This window comes from Hemitrygon akajei, chromosome 12, assembly GCF_048418815.1.
Source record: "Hemitrygon akajei chromosome 12, sHemAka1.3, whole genome shotgun sequence".
Taxonomy (NCBI): domain Eukaryota; kingdom Metazoa; phylum Chordata; class Chondrichthyes; order Myliobatiformes; family Dasyatidae; genus Hemitrygon; species Hemitrygon akajei.
Window position 1 is genome coordinate 12,927,650 of NC_133135.1, and position 26,978 is coordinate 12,954,627.

The window sequence follows — 26,978 nt, forward strand, 5'->3', positions numbered from 1 at the left end:
AATCAGGCAATGGGGAGCCTGTACAGTAAGAATGGAGTTCAGATTTATAACCAATCTCTGATATCCAGACAGAGTCGAACAGTTGCAAACTAAAACAGTTTGAGTCCTTACCTTGTGAGCTTTCATCATTATCGCAGACAGGATCTTTTTCCCCATCTCTGCAAAATACTTTATATTCGAGGCATCTGACAGAATTACCTGGAAGTGCGGAGAAATTAGAGTAAAAGAGCCGCCAAATACACATGCAAGATATCCCAGCTGTTGACACACCATGTTCTGTCACCCATGCTGTAGGAGCCACTGTCTGCATTGTGTTCTGTGTCAAGCATTTATTATAGTAGCTAGTCAGATGGGTGGGGGCAGGGTGGTAAAAATTAAAGGTTTAGTTACATATTCGTGCTTTGATTTGGACAATTTAGAGCTGGAGACTGCCAAGTATCACATCTTTTGTTGACCACTTAATTACACTGGAAATTGCTTAATGCTACGTAACTTTGCTTAAGTACATTTAATATTGCTGGTTGTTGTTTTAGTTTCATCACTTCAAGATTGTGTGTTTTGCTAGTTGCTAATAGAGGATCAAATACATTTCTTTGACTTTTTGAACATTATTATTGGATTGGAACAGAGAGCGTGTCATACAGGATAACTGCTCATGTTTGGTCTCTATCAGTGGCACTGATTTGTTCAAGTAGCAATGACACATGACTTCCATGCCTTTTGCCTGCTGGTTCCATTTAATATCGAGAATGTATACAATGTGCAAGCTGAAATTCTTACTCTTTACAGACATCTACAAAACAGGGGGAAAAACCCAAAAGAATGAATGACAGAAAAGGTTAGGACTACAAAGCCCCTGTCTCCCCCTCCCCCCCCCCCCCCCACACACAAGCAGCAGCAAAAGCATCAATCCCCCAAAACCCAAAATGCAAGAATAGCAAAGCCCCCTGAAAACCATGATCTGAAGACCATCAACGTCTTCAGCCCAACTAACATTTCAACATCTCAGACGGGGAGAGACAGAGATGGCTCCTGCCACGAGAGGGGAGCCAACAGCTCGCTAAGTATCACTCTGACTTTAGAGTACTCACCCTTGCATTCAAAATTCTTCACAGTACTCACTCCAATCCTCTCTAGCCTTACAAACCTCTAAGACCTGACTGTGTACCTTGAATTCTTCCATTTATTTTTATTTGGCGATACAATGCAGAACAGGCCCTTCTGGCCCAGCAATCCAACTATTTCACCCTAGCCTAATCACAGGGCAATTTAAAATGACCAATTAACCTACTAACCAATACGTCTTTGGACCATGGGAGGAAACTGGAGCACCCAGAGGGGACCCACATGCAGACAGGAAGAACGTACAAACGTTCTTACAGAGGATGCTGGAAATGAACTCCGAGCTGTAATAGCATCACACTAACTGTTACACTACTGTCTACCCTCTTCCTGTACGTCTGGGGGTCCCACGTTTAGCTGATGAGGTCTTAAGCTTTGGAATCTGCTCCCCAGACCTCTGTCTCTGCTCCACTTCTCCGCCTTAAGACTTTTCTTTAGATGTGGGTTTTGAACAAGCTATCGTGCCCATCTCAACAACTCTTTTTGAAGATCAACAACATTGTTTGACAGTATTCTTGTGAAGCTGCGTTAGACATGGTTAATAAATCGTGGCTAATATGCTACTCATGAACAGTTCGGTACATAATGCTAGTTGTCCAAGATCCCCTCTAGTCCTTGTCCATAATCCCAATCCAAATAAATTACTAATTCACACACACAAAATGCTGGAGGAACTCGGCAAGACATGCAGTATCTCTGAAAACAAATAAGCAGCTGACATTTCAGACCATGACTCTTCATCAGGACTCAAAAGGAAGGGGAAGACACCAGAATAAAAAGGTGGGGGGAGGGGAAGGGGACAAGCTACAAGGTAAGAGGTGAAGCCAGATGGGTAGGAAAGGTAAAGGGCTGGAGAAGAAAGGATCTGATTGGAGAGGTGAGGGGACCACAGGAGAGGGGGTGGAGGGGCACAAGTGGATCGTAATTGGCAGGTAAGCAGAAGAGGTAAGAGGCCAGAATGGGGAATGGAAAATCTGATTCTCCTAGAGAGCCAAATTCCACAGGTCTGTGTGTGAAGAACCCTTTTCTCCAGCTCCTGTAATGCAGACAGCGTGAAATCACACAGCTCCTGTAACATCAGACCTATATCTTTTCCTTCAATGTCTAGGTACTGCATCAGTATCGCATTGAGAGAATAACACTGTCCTCCACATCACTGAGGTAGAACTAGGGAACATAGCCTCAAGATAGTTGCTTCTCAGACTGGAGGCCCGTGACTCATGGTGTGCCGTAGGAATCGGTGCTGGGTCCATTGTTGTTTGTCATCCACATCAATGACCTGGTAGATAATGTGGTAAACTGGATCAGCAAATATCTGGATGACACCAAGATTGGACAGTAAAGAAGGCTATCAAAGTTTGCAACATCTTCTGGACCAGCTGGGAAAACAGGCTGCAAAATGTCAGATGGAATTAAATGTACTTCAGACAAGTGAGAAGTGTTGCACTTTGGGAGGACAAACCAGGGTACGACTTACATGGTGAGCAGAAGGGCACCGAGGATTACGGTAGAACAGAGGGATCTGGGAAAACAGATCTTTAAGGCATTGAAACTGGCATCACAGGTAGATAGGATTGTAAAGAGAGCTTTTGGCACATTGGCCTTCATAAATCAAAGTAGTGTTTGTCCAAAGGGTTTCGGCCTGAAACGTCGACTGTACTCTTTTCAATAGATGCGGCCAGACCTGCTGAGTTCCTCCAGCATTTTGTGTGTTATTGAGTACAGGAGTTGGGTTGTAATGTTGAATTGGTACAAGACATTGATAAGGCCTAATTTGGAGTATTATGTGCAGTTTTAGTCATCCATCTACATGAAAGATATAAGATTGAAAGAATGCAGAGAAAACGTACAAGGACGTTGCCATGACTTGAGGATCTGAGTTATAGGGAAAGGTTGAATAGATTAGGACTTTATTCTCCACAGCGTAAATGGATGTGGTGGATGTGGGTTGAATATCAACATTTAAGAGAAGTTTGGATAAGTACATGGATGGGAGGGGTATGGAGGGCTATTGGTGCATGCAGGTCAATGGGACTAGGAAGAACAGCTCGACATAGACCAAATGGGCGAAAGGGCTGTAGTGCTCTCTGACTATGACTCTACTTTCGGCTTCATTATCTAGATATTACTTCATAGATACTACTTCAGAACTACACCGAGATAACAACAATGTCCTTTATGCCATTGAGACTAGAACTAGGGGATGATGCTTCAAGGTTGTGTGGAATAAATTTAGGATAGAGATGAAGAGAAACATCTTTTCCCACAGAGTAGTGACCCTCTGGAATTCTCTGCCTAGGGAAGCAGTAGAGGCTACCTCATTAAATATAGCTGGAAACCGTTTAGACAGATCTTTGCGTAGCAGGGGAATTAAGGGTTATATGAAAAAGGCAGGAAGATGAAGCTGAGTCCACAGCCAGATCAGCAATGATTTTATTGAATGGTGGGGCCGGCTTAACAGATCAGATAGGTGACTTCCACTCTCACTTCTTAACTTCTAGAACATCTTGAGATACAGTTTTGAAGAAGACTAGGGAGATGTTCTGACTAACAAATCTCTTCAATGAATGCTGGAATGGAAGCTGGTCACTGCTCTTCTACGTACATTACTACTGAATTCTTTGAAGAATATCATCCCGTTGTACCGGTGTCTCCTTCTCCGAGGATCATCACCTTGCCAGGGTAGAGAGCCTTGTGAGCCCCAGTGATCACAAGAGCGATGCCGCCTGCAGCTTAGTTCGATAGGGTTACTCAGGCAGTAAGATCAAGGGGAAGGTTCAGACAAAGAGTGATCCAAACAAGACCTCAATGGTAAAAGATGGCGACACATTACAATGGCAGTGAAGGTAGAAGAAGGCTGCGGCAGTGAAGGGTCCCCAGTCATCCTGCATTCCATGCCACCGGACCCTGATCCTGATCTATCAAGGACTGTGTGGTGGCTGCCTGTGCATCAGTCCCCCCACGATATGCAATGTCATACACAAGCGTTCTCCATTAAGAAAATCCACCCCAATACCCCGGATTAATCAGAAGATGGTTGTGTGGATCCCAGATACACCACCACAGCCACCAGAGAACCCACCAGTAGACAACCCCTTAGGAGAATATCACACTTGACTCGAGTGATCGCACTAATACCTTTTGTCTCCAAGTTAGATGGTATGGTTTCAAGACTCACTCCACTACTGCTAACACATAATCAAGACTGACACGCTAATACAGAACCGAGAATCTGCTCCACTTGCAGAGGTGTCGATAGTTAACTGTGATGCAGGACTCAGCTTGGGTCTGGCTCATTCAGGGATCCGGTCAAGAGCAGTGGGCGAGTTCTCCCCAATGAGCTGGCTGTTATTTATCACTTGAACTCTGTCAAGGAGATAAAGTAGAGCTTGTCCCGCTCACAGCAAAGTCTGTGTGGTTTGCAAAGCGACTGCTGTGACAACAGTGGCCACATTTCAAAACCAAAATCCAACAATCGACATTTAACTTCCTTGCAATCATGATCTCACAGCAGAGGCTATTCAGCCTGTTGAGCACATTCCAACCAGCCCCATTGCCTGGCTCTTCTTTCATATTCTTGCAAAAGATACATGTGACTCATGTCTAAAAGGTGTTGCCTTCTACCAGTTTTTCAGGCAATGTATCTCCAATCATAATGGTTACTGGATTAAAAAAATAACACTGCCTGCCCTTCTCTCTCCTCACCACCACAGTTCTTTTGCTGACTATCTTAAATCTGTGTCTCCTGATTACCAATCCTCCTTGCAGTGAAATATCTTTCTCTGATTTACTCTCAGTTGCAGTTAGCATAATGCTTTACACTGTACCACAGTTAAGTACCAGCACCAGTATCAGGGTGAAATTCCCGCTGCTCCCTGTGAGAAGTTTTGTACATTCGCCCCGTGATCAGTTTTGTACATTCACCCTGTGACCACATGGGTTTCCTCTGGGTTTGCCTGTTTCCTACATCACAAAGACATACAAGTTAGGGTTAGTGAGTTGTGGACATGCTAGGTTAGTGCTGAAAACTAGTGAATCTCCTCTGCACTCTCTCTATAGCATCCACATCTTTCCTGTAATGAGGTGACCAGAATTGAACACAGTACTCCATGTGGGGTCTTACAGCTGTAACATTACCTCACGGCTCCTGAACTCAATCCCACAGTTGATTAAGGCTAATACACCATATGCCTTCTTAACAGCACTGTCAACCTGTGTAGCAGTTTTGAGTGTCCTATGGACATAGACCCCAAGATCTCGCTGACTCTCCACACAGCCAAGAGTCTTACCATCAACATTATATTCTGTCTTCAAATTTAACCTACTGAAATGAACCACTTCACATTTATCTGGTCTGAACTCCATCTGCCACTTCTCAGCCCAGTTCTGCATGCTATCAATGTCCCGCTGTAACCCCTGACAACCCTCCAGACTATCCAAACACCCCCAACATTTGTGCCATCAGCAAACTTACTAACCCACCCTTCTACTTCTTCATCCAGGTAATTTATAAAAATCACAAAGAGGAAGGGTTCCAGAACAGATCCCTGCAGAACACCACTGATCTCCATGCAGAATACAAACCATCTACAGCCACTCTTTGCCTTCTGTGAGCAAGCCAATTCTGGATCCATAAAGCCAGGTCTCCTTGGATCCCATTCCTCATTACTTTCTGAATGAGCCTCACATGGGAAACCTTATTAAATGCCTTACTGAAATCCATATACACCACATCCACTGCTCTACCTTCATCAATGTGTTTTGTTACATCCTCAAAGAATTCAATCAGGTTCGTAAGGTGCGACCTGCCCTTGATAAAGCCATGCTGACTATCCCTAATCAGATTATGTCTCTCCAAATGCTCATAAATGCTGCTTCTAAGGATCTTCACCAACAACTTACTCATCACTGAAGTCAGACTCACTGGTCGATAATTTCCTGGGTTATCTCTACTCCCTTTCATGAACAAGGGAACAATGTTTGCAACCCTCCAATCCTCTGGTACTTCTCCCGTCACTAATGAAGATGCAAAGATCATTACCAGAGGCTCAGCAATGTCCTCCCTCGCTTTCCATAGTAGCCTTTGGAATATCTCGTCCAGTCCCAGCAACTTAATCTTAGTACCTTTCAAAAGCTCCAACACATCCCCTTTTTTTAATGTCTATAAACTCAAGCGTTTCAGTCACTTTAAGTCATCCCCACAATCACCAAGGTCCTTTCAATGATGAATACTGAAACAAAGTATTAAGAACCCCTGCTATCTCCTCTGGCTCCATGCACACGTTTCCACTGTCACACTTGATTGTTCCTATTGTCTCACATTTTATCCTCTTGCTCTTCACATACTTGTAGAATGCTTTGGGGTTTTCCTTAATCTTGCTCACAAAGGCCTTTTCATGACCCCTTCAGGCTCTCCTAATTTTATTCTTAAACTCCTTCCTGGCACCCTTGTAATTTTCTAGAAGCTCTTCTTTCTTGCGTAAGATTTTCTTTCTTCTTAACTAGATTTTCTACATCCTTTGTACACCATAGTTCTTTTACCCTCCCATCCTTTCCCTGCCTCAATGGAACAAACCTATACATACCCTTGAACATTTGTCACATTTCTGCCGTGCATTTCCCTGAGAACATCTGCTCCCAATTTATGCTTCCAAGTTCCTATCCCTCTCCAGCACTATGATAAAGGAGAGTTGTGATCACTACCTCCAAAATGCTCTCCCACCGAGAGATCTGACACCTGACCAGGCTCATTTCCCAATACCAGATCAAGTACTGCCTCTCCTATATTGGTTTATCCATGTATTCCATCAGGAAACCTTCCTGAACACACTTAACAAACTCAACTCCATCTAAACCCCTTGATCTAAAGAGATGCCAATCAATATTAGTAAAGTTAAAATCACCATTAACAACCCTATTATTATTGCACCATTCTAGAATTTGCCTCCCTATCTGCTCCTCGATGTCTCTGTTACTACTGGGGGGGGGGGGGGGTCTATGAAAACACCCAGTTGAGTTATTGTGCCCTTCCTGTTTCTGACTTCCACTCACAATGACTCAGTAGACAATTCCTCCATGACTTCCTCCTTTTCTGCAGCTGTGATACTATCCCTGATTAGCAGTGCCACTCCCCCATCTCTTTTGCCTCCCTCCCTGTCCTTTTTGAAACATCTAAAGCCAAGCACACTCAGCTGCCATTCCTGCCCCAAGACATCCAAGTCTCTGTAATGGCCACAATGTCACAGTTCCGCGTATTGATCCACGCTCTAAGTTCATCTGCCTTGCTCACGATACTCCTTGCATTAAAATAGATACATCTCAAACTATCTGGCTGAGTGCATCTTTGCTCTATCATCAACCTATCCTCCCTCATAAACTGCCTACAAGCTGTTACTACTTGTGCTCCAACTGCCCCATCCACTGCCTCTTCACTTCGGTTCCCACCCCCCAGCAAATCTAGTTTAAACCTTCCCCAATAGCATTAGCAAACCTCCCTCTCAACATATTGGATCCCCTCCAGTTCAGGTGCAACCCATCCCATTTGTACAGGTCACCCCTACCCCAGAAAAGGTTCTATTGATCCAAGAACTTGAAGCCCTGCCCACTGCACCACCTCCTCAGCCATTCATTCATCTGTGCCATCTTCCTGTTCTGACCTTCACTAGCTCGTGACACTGGGAGTAATCCGGAGATTACCACCTTGGAGGTCCAGCCTCCTTCCCAACTCCCTAAATTTACCACACAGGACCTCTACCCCTCTCCTGCCTATGTCGTTGGTACCAACATGTGCCAAGACCTCTGGCTGCTCACCCTCCCTTTCAAGAATATTCTGCGACCGCTCAGAGACATCCTGGACCCCTAGCACCCAGGAGGCAACACACTATCCTGGCGTCTCTTTTGCTGCCACAGAGTCTCCTATCTGTCTCCCTAACTATCGAGTCCCCTATGACTATTGCTCCACCTGGCTTCACCCTGCCCTTCTGAGGCTCAGAGCTGACCACAGTGTTATTGGTCTGGCTGCCGCTGCCTTGCCCAGATAGGTCATTCCCCTCAGCAGTATCCAAAGGGATATACCTGTTGCAGAGGGGATTGGCCACAGGGGACCCTCTACTGACTTCCTTCTTCCTTTACTTCTCTCAGTGCTCGCCTATGTACTCCCCAAATTCTGCACGTTAATGTACATTTGTCAATGTACATTCGACAAATAAAGCTAATCTTTGAAGCCCTTCATAATTTTGAATGCAACTAAACCTGCCCTCGGCCCTGTCTGCTCTAAGAAAAATCCCAGTTTCCAAAAACTTGTCACATAATTTGAACCCCCCCGCTTCCGGAACCACCCAGACCATCCATCTCCTCCATCCCTCCTCCGAGATCTTCAAGATTCAAGTTTAATTTCACATGAACATCGAAAGATATTGTGAAATGCATTGTTTGTATTAGCAACCAACACAGCTTAGGGTGTGCAGGGGACAGCCTGCAAATTTTGCCACAGATTTCGGTACCAACACAGCATGCCCACAATGCTCAGCAGGACAATCCAGAAAACAAAACAGAACTAGCACCAAAATAACATCAGGAAAACTAGATCCCCTTCCTCCCTCACACGCACGCATATACACAGTCCTCTAACTCCAGACAGTCCATATTTTTCAGAATCCAGCTTCTAGTAGACCTGGATTTGGACTCTTATTTGGTCAAGGGCACACAAACGACTACCCCAGTGAACTCACAGGGATTCACAGACCCTGGACTCCAGCCAACAGTTCTTAACTTCCGTACTTCCGATTTGACCCCTGGGCTTCGCTCTTCGGCATCGACCACAGGACCCGCCATTCGCCAAACTCTAGGCCTCACTGATTTGTGAACCCACGGGGTCATCTTCAGATCTTTGCTAACGAACAGGGCTCCAAAGTGAATGCAGTGCCCCAAATGAGGTCTAACTAGTGGTTTGTAGAGCATGCTTTAAAGAGAGAACATCTCCCGTGTGTGAACAAATGAGTTCAGCTACTGTTACCTGAAAAGCCTGACGCACGCAGTGTACCTTGGCCAGGAAGTCACTGTCGCCCACACATTCCAACAACTCCGTCCTTTAGGAGAAAGCACAGGCCTGAGAAAATATCAACAACCGTACGCTGGACTGTTTATATAGACTGGAACTGGAATTGGCTTATTATTGTCACATGTACCAAGTGAAAAGCCTGAATTGAATACTGTTGATACGGATCAATTCATTCATCATCATTGTTATGAGCAATGCCGTTTGACGTGGGTGATCACGGTCCTGACCATGATTGCTCTTGGCAAATTTTTCTCCAGAAGTGGTTGCCTTCTTTTAGGCCGTGTCTTTACAAGACAGGTGACCCCAGCTATTATCGACTCTCTTCAGAGACTGTCTGCCTGGCACGAGTGTCACACAACCAGGACCTGTGATGGGCACCAGCTGCTCGCATGGCTTCACCTGACCCTGATCGGGGGTTCAAGCAGGTGCTACACTTTGCCCGAGGGCAACCTGTACGCGAGCGGAGGGAAGGAATGCCTTACACCTCCTTTGACAGAGACGCATCTCCACCCTGCCACCCTGAATTAGGGAAAAACAAAGTAAAACAATAACAGAATAAGGTGTAACAGCTACAGAGAAAGCGCAGTTTTGGTAGACAGTAAGATGCAAGGTCATAAAGTAGATTGTTAGGTCAAGAGTCCATCTTATCATACGAGGGAACCATTCAGTAGTCTTATGACAACGGGGTAGATGCTATCCTTAAGCCTGACGGTACACTCTTTCAGGTTTTTGTAGCATCTGCCTGATGAGAGAGGGGAGAAGACTGATTGCCCAGGGTGGGTGGGTGGGGTCTCTTTACTAAGACAGTGAGAAGTATAGACAGAGTCTAGGAGGGGACACTGGTCAAACATGAGGGCTTATTGGCTCCTGGTTGACTCAACAGAACAGAACCCAAAGGAGGGGGTTTAAATAGTCACCAATGCACCAGTACTCTTGCATCTGTTTAGCACCAAAGGCCAAAGACAAATTCCTTCCTCATTACCTACAGACATCCAGCTAACCGCTGCAGTGCAGACGCAGTTACCTCAGGACGCGGCAGAACACCTTCCCCTCTTCCGCTAGCTGCATTGCTTCTTCGTAAAGAGGCAGATGACACCACGACCCCAAGCCGTAGGCACTGCCCCGATGGTCCCTGTGTTCTGTTAGCTTTTGAGAACATTGAGAGAGAAAGGGAAACGGTCAGTCTCGCTTCAACATGTCACGGGACAAACCAGAATGAGAACCTTAAATGCTCTTGGCATAATTCAGTTGGTTTTTGGTGTTTTTCTTACTGTGCTGTAAAAGACGCCATTAAGGTGGCGTTAGATCTGGAGGTGCATAGAGCAATGAGTGGCATAGATAGGGTGAATACACAGTGATATCCTCCCCCAGCGAAAGGGAACCAAAATCTACAGAGCATGGGTTTAAGATGAGAAGGGTAAGATTTATAAATAATCTGAAGGGCAACTTCATGCAGAATCAAAGTCAAACTCAACGTAAATTCATTATATACTTAAGTTTCCTTAAGCCTGGGGGGAGGGGTGGTAGTGAGGATAAGTTCCCACTGCCTCTTAAACACTCCCAATGCTGTGCATCCCAAATAGCCTCCGACAACCAAGTCCAGCTCCTGGCCTTCATGTGTGACTTAGCTATTAAGCTCGGTGGAACAGTGTTTACTGACAGGAGAAGGGGCAAAGACGGGTTACTGGTTAAACTCAACAGTAAGACAGGAAGAAATACACTTGGAAGGAAAACAATAACAGAATACAGAATAAGGTGTAACAGCTACAGAGAAAGTGCAGTTCTGGTAGACAGTAAGATGCAAGGTCATAAAGTAGATTGTTAGGTCAAGAGTCCATCTTATCATACGAGGGAACCATTCATTTGAGTTACCGTATCAAATAGATCTGGTGTATTTTCTGACTTGAGGAAAAAAAAATGACTGGTGGTGTAATCAACACACACAAAATGCTGGTGGAACACAGCAGGCCAAGCTACATCTATAAGGAGAAGCACTGTCGACGTTTCGGGCCGAGACACTTCGTCAGGTGTAATTGATGGATAACTAAGAAGCCTGTGGACTAATTATTTTATTGTATTTAGCAATACAGCAAGGAGTAGGCCCTTCTGGCCACCCCAGCAACCCCCAACAAATCTGATTAACCCTAACCTAATCTCATGACAATTTACAATGACCAATCAACCTACCCGGTACACCTTTGGACTGTGGGAGGAAACCGGAGGAACCGGGGAAAACCGACGCATAATCCAAGTGTACAAATCCACAGAGGCAGATTGCGAATCCCAGGAAAAACAGAACCTGTTTAATTGTTACAAATTTCCAAATTATTCAATCATATCACAGAGTCATAGAGCAACACAGCACTGATGCAGGCTCTACGGCCCAATGAACCATATTGACTACACTGTCCATTAAATTTCACCCCTCCCATTCTAAACCTGTGCCCCTTGTATTGGACTCCCTATCATGGAAAAAAAAGACTGTTACCATCCACATTATTAAAGTTAAAAGTAAATTTATTATCAAAGTACAAATATGTCACAATATACAACCCTGAGATTCATTTTCTTGTGGGCAGACTAAATAAATCCAATAACCATAATAGCATCAATGGAAGACCACACCAACAAATACGGAATTCAACCAGTGTGCAACAGGCAACAGACTGTGCAAATACAGAAAGAAAGAAAAAAGAAAAAAAATAATAAGAATACAGGCTATGCCCATACCTCAGGTTTTACCAGCTGGAGCTGAGAAAAATTTTTTTAAAAATAAAAAAAAAATAAATATCACGAACATGATATGGTCCAGGTGCAGGTCAGTGGGACTAGGCAGAAAAAGAAGGCCAAAAGGCCTGTTTCTGTGCTGTAATGTTCTATGGTTCTATGAGATGAAGAAAAATAAGTCTGTACAATTCAGCGACGGGACGAGTGAAGCTAAGTGAAGTTATCCCCTCTATTTCACCAGCCTGATGGTTGATGGGTAGTAACTGTTCTGGAACCTTCTTGGTACCTTCTTCCTGATGGCAGCAGGGAGGAGTGAGTATTACCTGGATGGCGAGGGTCCCTGATGTTGGACGCAGCTTTCCTGTGACAGTGCTCCTTGTAGATGTGCTCGAAGGTGGGGATGGTTTTACCCAAGATGGACTGGATAGTATCCACTACTTCTCGTAGGATTTTCCATTCAAGAGCATTGGTGTTTCCATTCTAGGCAGTGATGCAGCCAGTCGATATACTATCCACCACACATCTATAGAAGTTTATCTAAGTTTTAGATGGCATGCTGAATCGCTGCAAACTTCTAAGGAAGTAGAGTTGCTGCTGAATTATCTTTATAATTGCACTCGCATGCTGGGCCCAGAACAGGTCCTCTGAAATGATAACACCTTATCTATGCCTCTCATCATTTTAACTACTTTGGTAAAGTCAGCTCTCATTCTTCTACATAAAAATGTAATGTGGTCAGCCTCTCTAATTCAGACCTTCTCTGGTACAGCAACATCCTTCCTTCCTGGCAACGTCCAATAGTGTGAAACGTACGAGGCTCTGAGCCTGTACTTGCTGCCGTTTAGAAGAATGAGGGAGGATCTCATTGAAGCCTATTGAATATTGAAAGGTCTAGATAGAGTGGATGTGGAGAGAGTGAGTCCAAGACCAGAGGGCAGAGCCTCAGAATAGAAGGATGTCCCTTTAGAACAGAGATAAGGGGAAATCTCATTGGCCCGAGGGTGGTGAATCTGTGCTACTGATTGCTACAGACTGCCGTGGAGGCCAAGTCATTGGGCATACTTAAAGCAGAGGTTGATAGGTTTTTGATTAACAAGAGTGTCAGAGATTATGGAGAAAAGGCAGCAGAATGGAGTTGAGAGGAATAATAAATCAGCATGATGGAATGGTGGAGCAGAGCTGATGGGCCAAATGGCCAGGTTCTGCTCTTGTGTCTTATGGTCTGATAGTGTTACGAAACACCCTATTTGAATTGGCATCTGGGGCTCCTTCAAATAAGTGGGTTCTCATTGCTGAAGCTGAAACAGAAAATGCTACCAAAGTACTAAGCAGTTCAGGCAGTATCAACGGGGAGCAAAACAGTTGGTGTTTCAGGTCAAGATCCTTACCAGTCTGGAAAACTGAGAACATAAATAGGAGTTCAGCACAGTAATGTCCCTTCAGCCTACTCCAAGATCAATCTAACCCTTCCCTCCCATATAGACCTCCATTTTCCTTTTATTCATGTGCCTAAGAGTTTCCTAAATGTCCTACCAACACTCCTGGCAGCAGGTTACACTACCTGTGTAAAACACCAGCCTCTAACATCCCCCTATACTTTCCTCCCAACACCTTAAAGTTATACCCCATTTTATTAGCTATCTCCACCCTTGGAAATAGTCTCCAGCTGTCTGCTCTATCTATGCCTCTGGTTCTCCAATGATGCAAGCTGAGTCATCTGCAGCCTAACATCAAGAAGACAAAGGAAATGGAGGTGGACTTTAGAAAGACCAAGCCTGCACTGCTCCATTACTATTGATGGTGAGGACCTACAAGTACCCGGCAGTGCACCTGGAAGACAGACTTGAGTGGAACACCAACACAGAGGCTGTCTAAAAGAAGGGCCAGAGTTGCCTCTACTTCCTGAGAAGACTGAGGTCCTTTGGAATATGCAGGTCTCTCCTTCACATGTTCTACCAATCCGTTGTCAACAATAGAATCTTCTATGCAATGACGTGCTGGGTCAATGGCATCAACACAGGCGATGCCAGCAGGCGCAATAAGCTGATTAGAAAGGCTGGCACTGTTATAGGAATCAAACTGGACACACAGGAGGTTGTGTTAGAACAAATGACCTACAGAAAATCCTGGCAACTCTGGACAATGTTTCTCACCCTCTGCATGCCACCTTGGCTGAACAGAGGAGCACTTTCAGTAATAGACTAAGACAACTGCACTGCTCCCAAGAGCCCTTAATGAGGTCATTCCTACCCTCGGCCATTAAGCTCTGTAACAAATCAACCTATAGCCGGGGAAGTGATGACTTCCTGTTAAGACTGTTTAAGGTAACTTTTTTTTTATTCTTTCTTACTTCTCTTCTAATATCTGTATATCTGTGCACTCATAGTACTACTGTGACATTGTAATTTCCTTTGGGATAAATGAAGTATCTATCCACCTTGCATTCCTCTATCAAGATAGCTCTCATCCTCTTCCAAAGAGGAAAGCAATAGCTCGCTCAACCTCTCCTCAACACATGCTCTCTAATCCAGACATCACCCTGGTAAATCTCCTCCGCTCCCTCTCTAAAACTTCCACATCCCTCCTATAATGAGGTGACGAGAAGTGAACACAATACTCCAAGTGTGATGTAAGCAGAGTTTTATAGAGCTGCAACATTACCACACATCCCTTGAACTCAATCCCCTGACTAATGAAGTCCAACACACCACATACACTTTAACAACCTTATCAACTTGCGCTGCAAATTTAAGGGATCTGTGGACGTGAACCTCAAAATCCCTACACGCTGTTAGGTATCCTGCTTTTAATGATGTATTCTGCCTGAAGACAAGAGAGTTTTAAGCTGAAGAGAGGTTTAGCCGGAGAAGTATTGGAACTTGATTAGAATAAAATGTGAGTCATGATGAAGAGTCTCGGCCGACTATCACTTCCCAGCTTCAAAACGGACATCTTCAAAAGGCGATACCTTAAAAAGGAGGTACCCATCATTAAGGAACCTCCCCCCCACCACCTTGGATGTGCCTTCTTCTCATTACTACAATTGGGAAGAAGATACAGGAGTCTGAAGAGACACGGTTTACGTATTAGGAACAATTTGTTCCTTTCTGTCAAGAGATTTCAAAGTTCAAAGTAAATTTATTATCAATGCAATCATATCCAATGCGGAATTTTGCTTTCTTGTGGGCAGGCTCAGTAAATCTAAGAAACGTAATAGAAGCAATGAAACACCACATCCAACAGGACGAACAAACAATCAGTGTGCAAAAGACAACAAACGGTCCAAATAAAAATGAAATAATAATAAATAAGCTATAAATATCAAGAACATGAGATGAAGAGTCCTGAAAGTGAGTTCATTGGTTGAGGGAATAGTTGAGCAATGGGGCAAGTGAAGTTATCTCCTGATGGTTCAGAACTATTAACTGTTTCTGAACCTGGTGGTGTGCGTCCTAAGGCTCCCGTACCACCTCCCTGAGGGCAGTGGCAAGAAGAGAGTATGGCCTGGGTGGTGGGGGTCCCTGATGATGGATGCTGCTTTCCTGCAACAGTGTTTGTGTAGATGAGCTCAATGGTGAACAGAAGGCATTCCCACTCTTCCCCTCCCCACCTTACCTGCCCATCTCCCCCCGCTCACCGGGATCCACCTATCACCTACCAACTGTGCTCCATCCCTATCCCTCAACTTTTCATACTGGCTCCCTCCCTACTTTCCAGTCCCGATGAGGGGTCTCGACTCGAAACAGTGCCTGCCCATTTCCCTCCATAGATGCTGCCCAACTCACTGAGTTTCTCCTGCATATTTTGTGGTGCTCCAGATTTTCAGCACCTGTAGTCTCTTATCCACAATTCTGCTCACCATGTCAGTCCAATGAGGGAACTATCCTATTAGTCCCAACACCCTGCTTTTATTCCCAGTTTTTATCCCTTTATTCTTTTTCCTTAAAATGTCCTTAATTCTTCATCTGCCTTCCTTTAGATCAGGGTTTCCCAACCTTTTTTATACCATAGAGCCTGAACATTAAACAGGGTCCGTGGACACCAGGCTGCAAACCCCTGCTTTAGATTGAAATATCTGCTTTATTTGTCACACATAACAAATGGGGAACTGACAGGAGATTCTGTGGACGTGAATGGGACCTGGTTGGTATGTTGCCTCCCAGGTGCCAAGGTCAGAGATGTCTCAGATCACATCCACAACATTTTGGAGGGGGAGGGGGAGCAGCCAGATGTCTTGGTACGTACTGGTACCAGTGACATAGGAATGAAAAGCGATGGGGTCCTGAAAAGAGAACTTAGAGCGCCAGATAGAAAGATGAGAAGCAGGACCTCCCGGGAAGTAACTCCTGGATTGCTGCCTGTGCCTTGCACCAGTGAGGGTAGAAACAGGATGATTTGGCAGATAAATGTGTGGTTGAGAAGTTGGTGCAGAGGGCAGGGCTTCAGGTTCTTGGATCATTGGGATCTCTTCTGGGGGAGGTATGACCTGCTCAAAAGTGAAAGTGACGGGTTGCACCTGAAACTGAGGGGGACCAATATTCTCGCAGGCAGGTTTGTTAGTGCTGATGGGGAGGGCTTAAATTAATTTTGCAGGGGGGGGGTGGGAACTGGAGTGAAGGAACTCAGGATAGGATGGATGGTTAAAAAAAGTAAAGATAGCATGAGATCTGATTGTCAGGAAGGGCAGGCAGGTTATGGGACTTGGTTGCAGCCAATAGGCTGAGTATCAAATCATTAGGGATGCAGAGTCAGAATGGATAGCAAATACGGTACTCAAGGTGCTGTATCTAAATGTGCGCAGTATAAGAAATAAGGTGTTACAATATTACAGATTGCCATGTATGATGTTGTGGCCATCACTGAATCGTGGCTGAAGGATGGTTGCTGTTGGGAACTGAATGTCTAAGGTTACACATTAGATCGGAGGGATAGGAAGGTAGGCAGAGGGGGGTGGCATGGCTCCACTGGTAAAGAATGGCATCAAATCAGTAGAAAGATGTGACATAGGATAGGAATGATGTTGAATCATTGAGGGTCGAGTTAAGAAACTGCAAGGGTAAAAGGATTTGATGGCAGTTATATACAGGCCTCCCAACAGTGGCTGGGAGGCGGACCACAGGTTACACCAGGAAATAGAAAAGGCCAGTTAAAAGGGCAATGGTAGTCATGGGAGATTTTAAAATGCAGGTCAGAAAATCAGGCTGGTAATGGATCTCAAGAGAGTGAGTTTGTTGAACGCCGAAGAGATACGTTTTTAGAACAATTTGTTGTTGAGCCTACTAGGGGATCAGCTATACTGGATTGGGTGTTATGTAATGAACTGGAGGCGATTAGAGAGCCAAAGGTAGAAGACCCCTTAGGGAACCAGTGATCACAATATGATTCAGTTCAATTTGAAATTTGCTAGAGAGGTAGTAAAGTCTGATGAGGCAGTATTCCAGTGGAGTAAGGGTAATTACAGTGGTTTGAGTGGAGTTGACCAAAGTAAATTGGAAGTAGCTGCTGGCAGGGATGTCAGCAGAGCAGCAATGGTGTGCATTTCTGGGGAAAATGAGGAACATGCAGGATAGATGTACTCTAAAAATAAAGAAATACTCAAATGGTAAAATAGCACAACCATGGCTGACAAGGGAAGTCAAAGCTATTGTAAAGGCAAAAGAATGATACAACAAAGCAAAAAAAAGTGAGAAGATAGAGGATTGGTAAGTTTTTTAAAACCTACAGAGAGCAACTAAAGAATCATTAGAAGGGAAAAGATGAATATGAAAGCAAGCTTGCAAACAATATCAAAGTGGATAGCAAAAGTTTTTAAAGTATGTTAAAAATAAAAGAGAAATGAGAATTGATATAGGACCGCTAGAAAATGAGGCAGGAGAAATAATAATGGGGGACAAGGAGATGGCTGATCAACTAAATGAGTATTTTGCATCAGTCTTCACTGTGGAAGACACTAGCAGTATGCCTGATGTTGTAGTGTGTGAGGGAAGAGAAGTGAGTGCAGTTGCTGTTACAATAGAGAAGGTGCTCAAAAAGCTGAAAGACCTAAAGGTACATAAGTCACCTGGACCAGAGGAACTGCAATCTAGGGTTCTGAAAGAGGTAGCATTAGAGATTGTAGTGGCATTAGAAATGATCTTTCAAAAATCATTGGACTCTGGCATGGTGCCAGAGGACTGGAAAATTACAAATATCACTCCACTCTTTAAGAAAGAAGGAAGGCAGCAGAAATGAAATTATAGGCTAGTTAGCCTAACCTCAGTGGTTGGGAAGATGTTAGAGTCAATTGTTAAGGATGAGGTGATGGAGTACTTGGTGACACAGGACAAGATAGTACAAAGTCAACATGGTTTCCTTCAGGGAAAATCCTGTCTGACGAACCTGTTGGAATTTTTTGAGGAGATTACAAGTAGGATGGACAAAGGGGATGCAGTAGATGTTGTATATTTGGATCTTCAGAAGGCCATTGACAAAGTGCCACACATGAGGCTGCTTACCAAGTTAAGAGCCCATGGTATTATAGGAAAGTTGCTGGCATGGTTAGAGCATTGGCTGATTGGTAGGAGGCAGTGAGTGGGAATAAAAGGATCCTTTTCTGGTTGGCTGCAAGTGACTAGTTGTGTTCCACAGGGTTGGTGCTGGGACCACATCTTTTATGCTGCATATAAATGATTTAGATGATGGAATAGATGGCTTTGTTGCAAAGTTTGCAGATGATACGAAGATTGGTGGCGGGGGAGGTAGTGTTGAGGAAACTGGTAGGATGCAGAAGGACTTAGACAGATTAGGAGAATGGGCAAGAAAGTGGCAAATGAAATACAATATTAGAAAATGCATGGTCATTCACTTTGGTAGTAGAAATAAATGTGCAGACTATTCTCTAAATGGGGAGAAAATCCAGGAATCTGAGATGCAGAGGGACTTGGGTGTTCTTGTGCAGAACACCCTGAAGGTTAACTTTCAGGTTGAGTCGGTGGTGAGGAAAGCAAATGCCAGATTAGCATTCATTTCAGGAGGTCTAGAATACAAGAGCAAGGATGTGATGATGAGGCTTTATAAGGCACTGGTGAGGCTTCACCTTGAGTAATGTGAACAGATTGGGGCCCCTCATCTTAGAAAAGATGTGCTGGCATTGGAGAGGGTCCAGAGGACGTTCACAAGGATGATTCCAGAATGAAAGGGTTATCATAAGAGGAATGTTTGATGGCTCTGGGTCTGTACTCACTGGAATTCAGAAGGATGGGTGGGGGGGGGGGGGATCTCATTGAAACATTTCAAATGCTTAAAGGCCTAGACAGAGTAGATGTGGAAAGGATGTTTCCCATGGTGGGAGAGTCTAGCACAATAGGGCACACAGCCTCAAGATAGAGGGGCACCTACAGATGCAGAGAAATTTCTTTAGCCAAAAGATGGTGAATTTGTGGAATTTATTGCCACATACAGCTGTGGAGGCCAGGTCGTTGGGTGTATTTAAGGCAGAGATTGATAAGTTCTTGATTGGACACGGCATTAAAGGTTATGGGGAGAAGGCCAGGAACTGGGGTTGAGGAGGAGAAAAAAATGGATCATCCATGATTGAAGGGCGGAGCAGACTCAATGGGCCAGATGGCCTAATTCTGCTCCTATGCCTTATGGTCTTATGTAAATATTAAAACATACAATAAAACACACCATCTGCCTTAAATCAAATATCCAGCAAGGATTTTACTGGGGGCAGCCCACAAATGTCACCGCACTTCCAGGCCAACGTAGCATGGCTACAACTCACTAACCTTAACCGTACGTCTCTGGAATAAGAGGGGAAAGTGGAGCACTCGGAGGAACCCACCCAGTCACAAGAAGAACGTACAAATTCCTTACATACAGTGCCAAGAGTTGAACCCCAATCGGGCAGCAAGCATCGTCGTGCTTCTAACACTAACATAACATTCAGAGAGGAAAAAGATTATCAAATCTATTTCCATCTTTCAGGCAACACATTCCACACCCCATCAACAATGGAAACTTATTCATGAGTCTGCTTTGCTGAGGTAGATTGTCTTGGCCTTTTATTACAATAGATTTATTTGCCTGCAGTAATAACAGGAACTGTGCTGAAAGTTCTGTCTGAGCCTCTGATTAATTGGATGTAAACGCCAGCTCACTGATTTGAGCTCCAAGTTATGATTGCTCAACTCCACTATCTTGGTCTAAAAGTGGTTGTACTTGACGCTGAGCTTCTTGCAGGAAGGACTGATTATTTGTAAAATGTGGGGGATTGGAAAAGAAATAGGGTGAGAAAGAGATCACGTTCCCCAAACAGCTGTGAGCATGTGTGAGGCTTTTTATTAAAACACTGCTTCTCCTTACCAGTAGTATTCAGACTCCCAGAACTATGAGTTTGAGAATGACAGCTGGAATGTGTTGGCTAGCGAGTCTGATCTCTTTACTTCATCATCTCTAGACCCAATTCCTCTGTCATCTGAACCATGGGGCGATAAGATAAAGTATGTAGCATTTACAATAGAGATAAAGTCAATCAGGTCCTGGTTGCATCATTGTCTGGTATAGAGGGGCCACTGCACAGAATCAGAAAATTGGGGGAGTCCAGAACCAGAGGCCACAGTTTAAGAACAAGGGGTAAGCCATTTAGAACGGAGTTCAGGAAAAACTTCTTCACCCAGAGAGTTGTGGATCTATGAAATGCTCTGCCTCAGAAGGCAGTGGAGGCCAATTCTTTGGATGCTTTCAAGAAAGAGTTAGATAGAGCTCTTAAAGATAGCGGCATCAAGGGACATGGGGAGAAGGCAGGAACAGGGTACTGATTGTGGATGATCAGCCATAATCACATTGAATGGCGGTGCTGGCTCGAAGGGCTGAATGGCCTACTCCTGCACCTATTGTCTATTGCCATAAAAAGCTGCAGAAAGTTAAAAACTCAGCCAGCCCCATCAGGGGCATTAGCTCCCCAGCATCGAGGACACCTTCAACAGGTGATTCATCAAAAAGGCGACATCCATCATTAACACCATCGACAAAATTCTGACCTATTGCATCACCATCTGGTATGAGAATTCTGATCATCACAAGTCCCTGAAAAGGACAGTGAGGACTACTGAAAACATCATGGGGGTCTCTCTCCTAATCAGCCTGCACGCATATCGGATCTGCTGCATACGCAGTGCCTCTAGGATTGTCAAAGACCCCTCCTACCCTTCCCACAATCACTCTGACCTACTGCATTATGAAGGACCCCACGCACCCCTCATACAAACTCTTCTCCCTCCTGCCGTCTGGGAAAAGGCTCCGAAGCATTCGGGCTCTCACGACCAAACTATGTAACAGTTTCTTCCCTCAAGCCATCAGACTCAATACCCAGAGCCTGGACTGATACCAACTTACTGCCCTCTACTGTGCCTATTAGATAGATAGATAGATACTTTATTCATCCCCATGGGGAAATTCAACATTTTTTCCAATGTCCCATACACTTGTTGTAGCAAAACTAATTACATACAATACTTAACTCAGTAAAAATATGATATGCATCTAAATCACTCTCTCAAAAAGCATTAATAATAGCTTTTAAAAAGTTCTTAAGTAGTTTACTTAAATACATTAAATACAATCAACCCCGGCACTTTAACATATCTTACTCCTGGCGGTTGAATTGTAAAGCCTAATGGCATTGGGGAGTATTGACCTCTTCATCCTGTCTGAGGAGAATTGCATCGATAGCAACCTGTCGCTGAAACTGCTTCTCTGTCTCTGGATGGTGCTATGTAGAGGATGTTCAGGGTTTTCCATAATTGACCGTAGCCTACTCAGCGCCCTTCGCTCAGCTACCGATGTTATACTCTCCAGTACTTTGCCCACGACAGAGCCCGCCTTCCTTACCAGCTTATTAAGACGTGAGGCGTCCCTCTTCTTAATGCTGCCTCCCCAACACGCCACCACAAAGAAGAGGGTGCTCTCCACAACTGACCTATAGAACATCTTCAGCATCTCACTACAGACATTGAATGACGCCAACCTTCTAAGGAAGTACAGTCGACTCTGTGCCTTCCTGCACAAGGCATCTGTGTTGGCAGTCCAGTCTAGCTTCTCGTCTAAATGTACTCCCAGATACTTGTAGGTCTTAACCTGCTCCACACATTCTCCATTAATGATCACTGGCTCCATATGAGGCCTAGATCTCCTAAAGTCCACCACCATCTCCTTGGTCTTGGTGATATTGAGACGCAGGTAGTTTGAGTTGCACCATATCACAAAGTCCTGTATCAGTTTCCTATACTCCTCCTCCTGTCCACTCCTGACACACCCCACTATGGCCGTGTCGTCAGCGAACTTCTGCACATGGCAGGACTCCGAGTTATATTGGAAGTCTGATGTGTACAGGGTGAACAGGACCGGAGAGAGCACGGTCCCCTGCGGCGCTCCTGTGCTGCTGACCACCGTGTCAGACCTACAGTCTCCCAACCGCACATACTGAGGTCTATCTGTCAAGTAGTCCACTATCCAATCCACCATGTGAGAGTCTACTCCCATCTCCGTTAGTTTGTGCCTTAAGATCTTGGGCTGGATGGTGTTAAAGGCACTAGAGAAGTCCAGGAATGTAATCCTCACAGCACCACTGACCCCATCTAGGTGAGAGAGGGATTTGTGCAGCAAATACGTGATAGCATCCTCCACTCCCACCTTCTCCTTATACGCAAACTGAAGAGGATCCCGGGCGTGCCTGGTTTGTGGCCTCAGATTCTGTATTATCAGCCGCTCCATGGTCTTCATCACGTGCGACGTCAAGGCAACAGGTCTGAAGTCATTCAACTACTTTGGTTGTGGTTTCTTTGGTACCGGGACAATACAGGATGTTTTCCACTGTCTGGGTACTCTTCTCTGCTCCAGGCTCATGTTGAAGATGCGCTGTAGTGGTTCTCCCAGCTCAGTCGCACAGGCCCTCAGTAATCGTGGGGAAACTCCATCCGGTCCTGCCGCCTTGCTGGTACAGATCTTCCTCAGTTGACCTTCCACTTGTGCAGCCGTAATCCTGGGTGTGGGCAAGGTCTCCTGTGAGTGGCTATTTTCCTGTGAGGGAAGTAAGCCTGGTGTGGAGTTCTGCGGTGAGGATGAGATTGTGCTGTCGAACCTATTGAAGAAGTTGTTCAGCTGGTTCGCTTTCTCCACATCTCCACTTATGTTTGCCCCCTGCTTTGCACCGCATCCGGTGATGATCTTCATTCCATCCCACACCTCCTTCTTACTTCTTACTCCTTCTTATTGTCTTATTTATTTATTGTAATGCCTGCACTGTTTTGTGCACTTTATGCAGTCCTGGGTAGTTCTGTAGTCTAGTTTTTATTTTGTCTGTGTTGTTTTTATGTAGTTCAGTGTAGTTTTTGTACTGTTTCATGTAGCACCATGGTCCTGAAAAACTTTGTCTCATTTTTACTGTGTACTGTACCAGCAGTTACGGTCGAAATGGCAATAAAAAGTGACGACTTGACTTGATTTGCTGTCAGGTACCGCAGTCCAAGAACCAGAACTATCAGGCTGGGTAACAGCTTCTTCCACCAGGCTGTTAGCCTTCCTTGCGACCTGTAGCCACCCAGCACACATGTACACCCTGTCAAAATGCCCTGACACCTCCACTCCACTCCCCACACACCTCACAGACACTCTCATCCTGCACTTTTCATCTTTTATTTCACATATTTATACAACTGCTTGTTTTATTATAATAGTGTCAGTAACATTATCCTGTCTTACACAAACATGCTCCTCTCACTTTATGTCAACCTGTCCATCTTTAAGCCATGTCACTCAGAGACTTGAGCTAATATTATTTTGTGACTGCATGTGTTAGATCATAATTATACGCAATGTGTGTGACTACATAGACTGTGTGCTTTCCACTTTGGCGCCAGAGGAAGGCGTATACACGTGTATGGTTGAACGACTGTAAACCTGAACTTAAGGACATGCTCACTTCTCTTTACTACCAACCGGGAGGAGGTACAGGAGCCTGAAGACACACAGTGTTTCAGGAACAACTCCTTCCCCTCCACCATCAGAGACCTGAACAGACAACGAACCCATGAACACTGCCTATTTTTTTCTCTTTTCACACTACCTGTTTCGTACTCTCAGTCGCCACGGAAACCGGCATAAGCACCGGCCTGATGAGCCTCTAAGGCTCGGGACAGACTTTAACTTAACTTGGTTGGCATGGGCCAGTTGGGCTGAAGGGCCTGTTTGCATGCTATAGGACTCTGACACTGAGGAAGAACCAAAATCAGGTTTATTATCACTGACCTATGTCGTGAAATGTGCTGTTTTACCGAAGCAGTAGGTACACTGTAATACATAAAAGTATAAATTACAATAAGAAATAGATTTGTAAAAATTAACTTATATTGTAGTACAAAAAGAAAGCAATAATAATGAGGCAGTGTTCATGGATTCAGAAATCTGACATCAGAAGCTGTTCCTAAAACTTTTGAGTCTGTGCCTTCAGGCTCCTATACTTCATCCTTAAAGGTAGCAGTGAGAAGAGGGCATGTCCTGTGTGTTGGGGTGCTTAATGATGGATGCAGCCTTTCTAAGGCATCAAATTTTGACGTTGTCCTCAATACTGCAGAGGCAAGTGCTCCTGATGGAGCTGGCTGACTTTGCAACACTCTGCAGCTTTTTCCGATCCTGTGCAGTGGCCCCTGCACAGCAGACACTAATGCACCAGTTGAATGCTCCCCATGGTACATCAGTAGAAATTTGCTAGAGGGGCTTGTTTAATCTTTCATTGGAAAGGCAACATCTTTTGATAATGGAGGAAATCCCCTCCCCCATTACTCCACCAGTCTAAATTTTCTTCTCAAGTGGGACTTGACCCCGTGATCTCCTGAAAGACTAGAACACTACCCAGAAGCTCGTGGTTAACAGGAGTGAGCAGGACGGCATGCTGCACCCTCTGTGTTCCTGAATGTTGTACTGCTTGCACTTTTGGAGGGTTATTTTAAGAGCTCGGCCTACAGGCTGTGCTGGCAGCCGGATATTTAAGGCCTGTAGCAAAGGCGTGAGACTGACAGCTGCACTTCAGCCGCACCTAACACAGCCACACCAAATCTGCAGCCAATCAGAAGAAGAGGAATGCTGTCCCTCAGGAGTGATCGACACTCAGAGCGGCCTGAAGCTGCCTCAGGAGAGACAGAGCCATTAAGCACAGAAACAGGCCCCTTCGGCCCCAACTCAGCCATACCAAACCTTATACCCACCATCAAAATGTTGGAGGAACTCTGCAGGTCAGGTCCTCTATCACTGCTCCCTCTTTATGATCTCTGCTGCCCTCCTACTCTTTGACCAGGTGCTCACTCAGACTCACCCATCACCTGCTAGTTTGTACTACCCCTCCCCACACCTTCTTACTCCTCCTTTTCCAGTCCAGATGAAGGGTCTCAGTCCAAAACGTCATCAGATCATTCCTCTCCATACCTGCTGCCTGACTTGCTGAGTTCATCCAGCACTTTGTGTTGCTCTGGACATTTCCAGCGTTTATAGAACCTCTTGTGTTTATGACTAGCACCCATAAAGCTAGTTTGCCCACATTTAGCTCACATTCCTCTTAAACAGAGGTTCCCAACCTGGAGTCCACAGAACCCTTGGTTATTTTCCCTCAATAGATACTGTCTGACCCAGGAGTCTTCTTGGTTACAGAATTCCAGAGACTCACCATCTCTCGAGTGAAGAAATTTCTGCCCTGAATGGCTAACCCCCAGTTTTTGACACCTACAACAAGGAAAACATCAACAGTGCATTGGCCCCGCCATGCTCCATGAGAATTTAAGTTTCAATAAGATCTCTTCTCATTCTTCTTCTAGTAATCATAAGACCAGAAGGTAGAGGGACAGGATCAAGCCATAAATTCCACTCATGAGTTCTGTCTCTATAAAGAGGCAGCAAATGACAAAGATGTTTCTAGATGGATTCTGAGGAGAAAGTGGTAGGAAGTGGCTGAGGGGATTATGGGCCAATCATGGTCAAAGGGACGAGCTTGATCAGCATGGACGGGTTGGGCCGAAGGGCTTGTACAACCCTTTGTTGAGGCAGAGCTACACAGGACCGTGGACAGGACTGCCGGACGTGTTGTAATCTACTCACCTCAGCCGCTGAAACAAACGAATCTGTGGAGGCAATGCTGATCGTGTCCCGCTGGCAGACATCCTCAGTGTCCCTGACTGTGATGTCGGTCTCTCTGTCTGCGTGAAGCACAGTAGATTAGCTGCCTTTCCGGCAATAACATTTAAGATTTCAGATTAGCTTTATTTGTCACATGTACATCGAAACATACAGTGAAATGTGTCGTTTGCGCCAACAACCGACACAGTCTGAGGATATGCCGGGGGCAGCCCGCAAGTGTCGTCATGCTTCTGACGTGAACAACTCACCAACTCTAATCGAACCATAATCCCTTCAGGAGAGAAGACTGTGGGTGGTCAAACTGATGACTAAAGGAAATGATCAGACATATTACAGGTGGGGGAGTCCAGAAAGAATTACTACTTTAAAATTAGCTTTATTTCTCACTTGTACATTTAAACATCGAAATCTAGAGCAAAATGTGTTGATTGCATCAACGACTAAGACAGTGTGAGGCTGTACTGGGGGCAGCCCACAAATGTTGCCAACGTAGCACGCCCACAAATAACCCTAACCCGCACATCTTTGGAATGTGGGAGGGAATCGGAGAACCCGGAAGAAACCCATGCAGTGACAGGGAGAATATACAAATTCCTTACAGACAGCGGCAGGAATTGAACCCTGATTGATTTTACAGCTGATGGTTTAAAGCATTGAGCTAACCACTACTCCACCACCCGACACCTTGACAACTGCACTGGTGCACGTCTTTTAACTGTAAGCAACTTTGGGAAAGGAGGCAGCGGGAGACTCCCAGTCCCTTGAGACAATCCTCCCATTTGATCAGATCACTACTTTCCCACCCAATCTTGACCCTTCAATTCCCAACAGTGTCAAAAATCCTCCAACCTCACACAGTTCTTCAAAAAGCCAGAGGCAGGAAAGAGAAATCCCTGCTGACCAG

General features: G+C 44.9%; 1 protein-coding gene across 4 annotated transcripts in view; it reads right to left on the reverse strand.

The window, feature by feature from the left end:
• miga1 (mitoguardin 1) overlaps window positions 1-26,978 on the reverse strand; it is a 112,237-nt gene that overhangs the window by 31,150 nt on the left and 54,109 nt on the right. For all 4 annotated transcript variants that reach the window (XM_073062579.1, XM_073062578.1, XM_073062580.1 and 1 more), the window contains exons 8-11: window positions 26,036-26,133; window positions 10,206-10,327; window positions 9,137-9,209; window positions 112-198 (exon numbers count right to left, since the gene is read on the reverse strand). In XM_073062579.1, coding sequence (XP_072918680.1) covers window positions 112-198; window positions 9,137-9,209; window positions 10,206-10,327; window positions 26,036-26,133 — 380 coding nt within the window. The remainder of the gene's footprint in view (window positions 1-111; window positions 199-9,136; window positions 9,210-10,205; window positions 10,328-26,035; window positions 26,134-26,978) is intronic.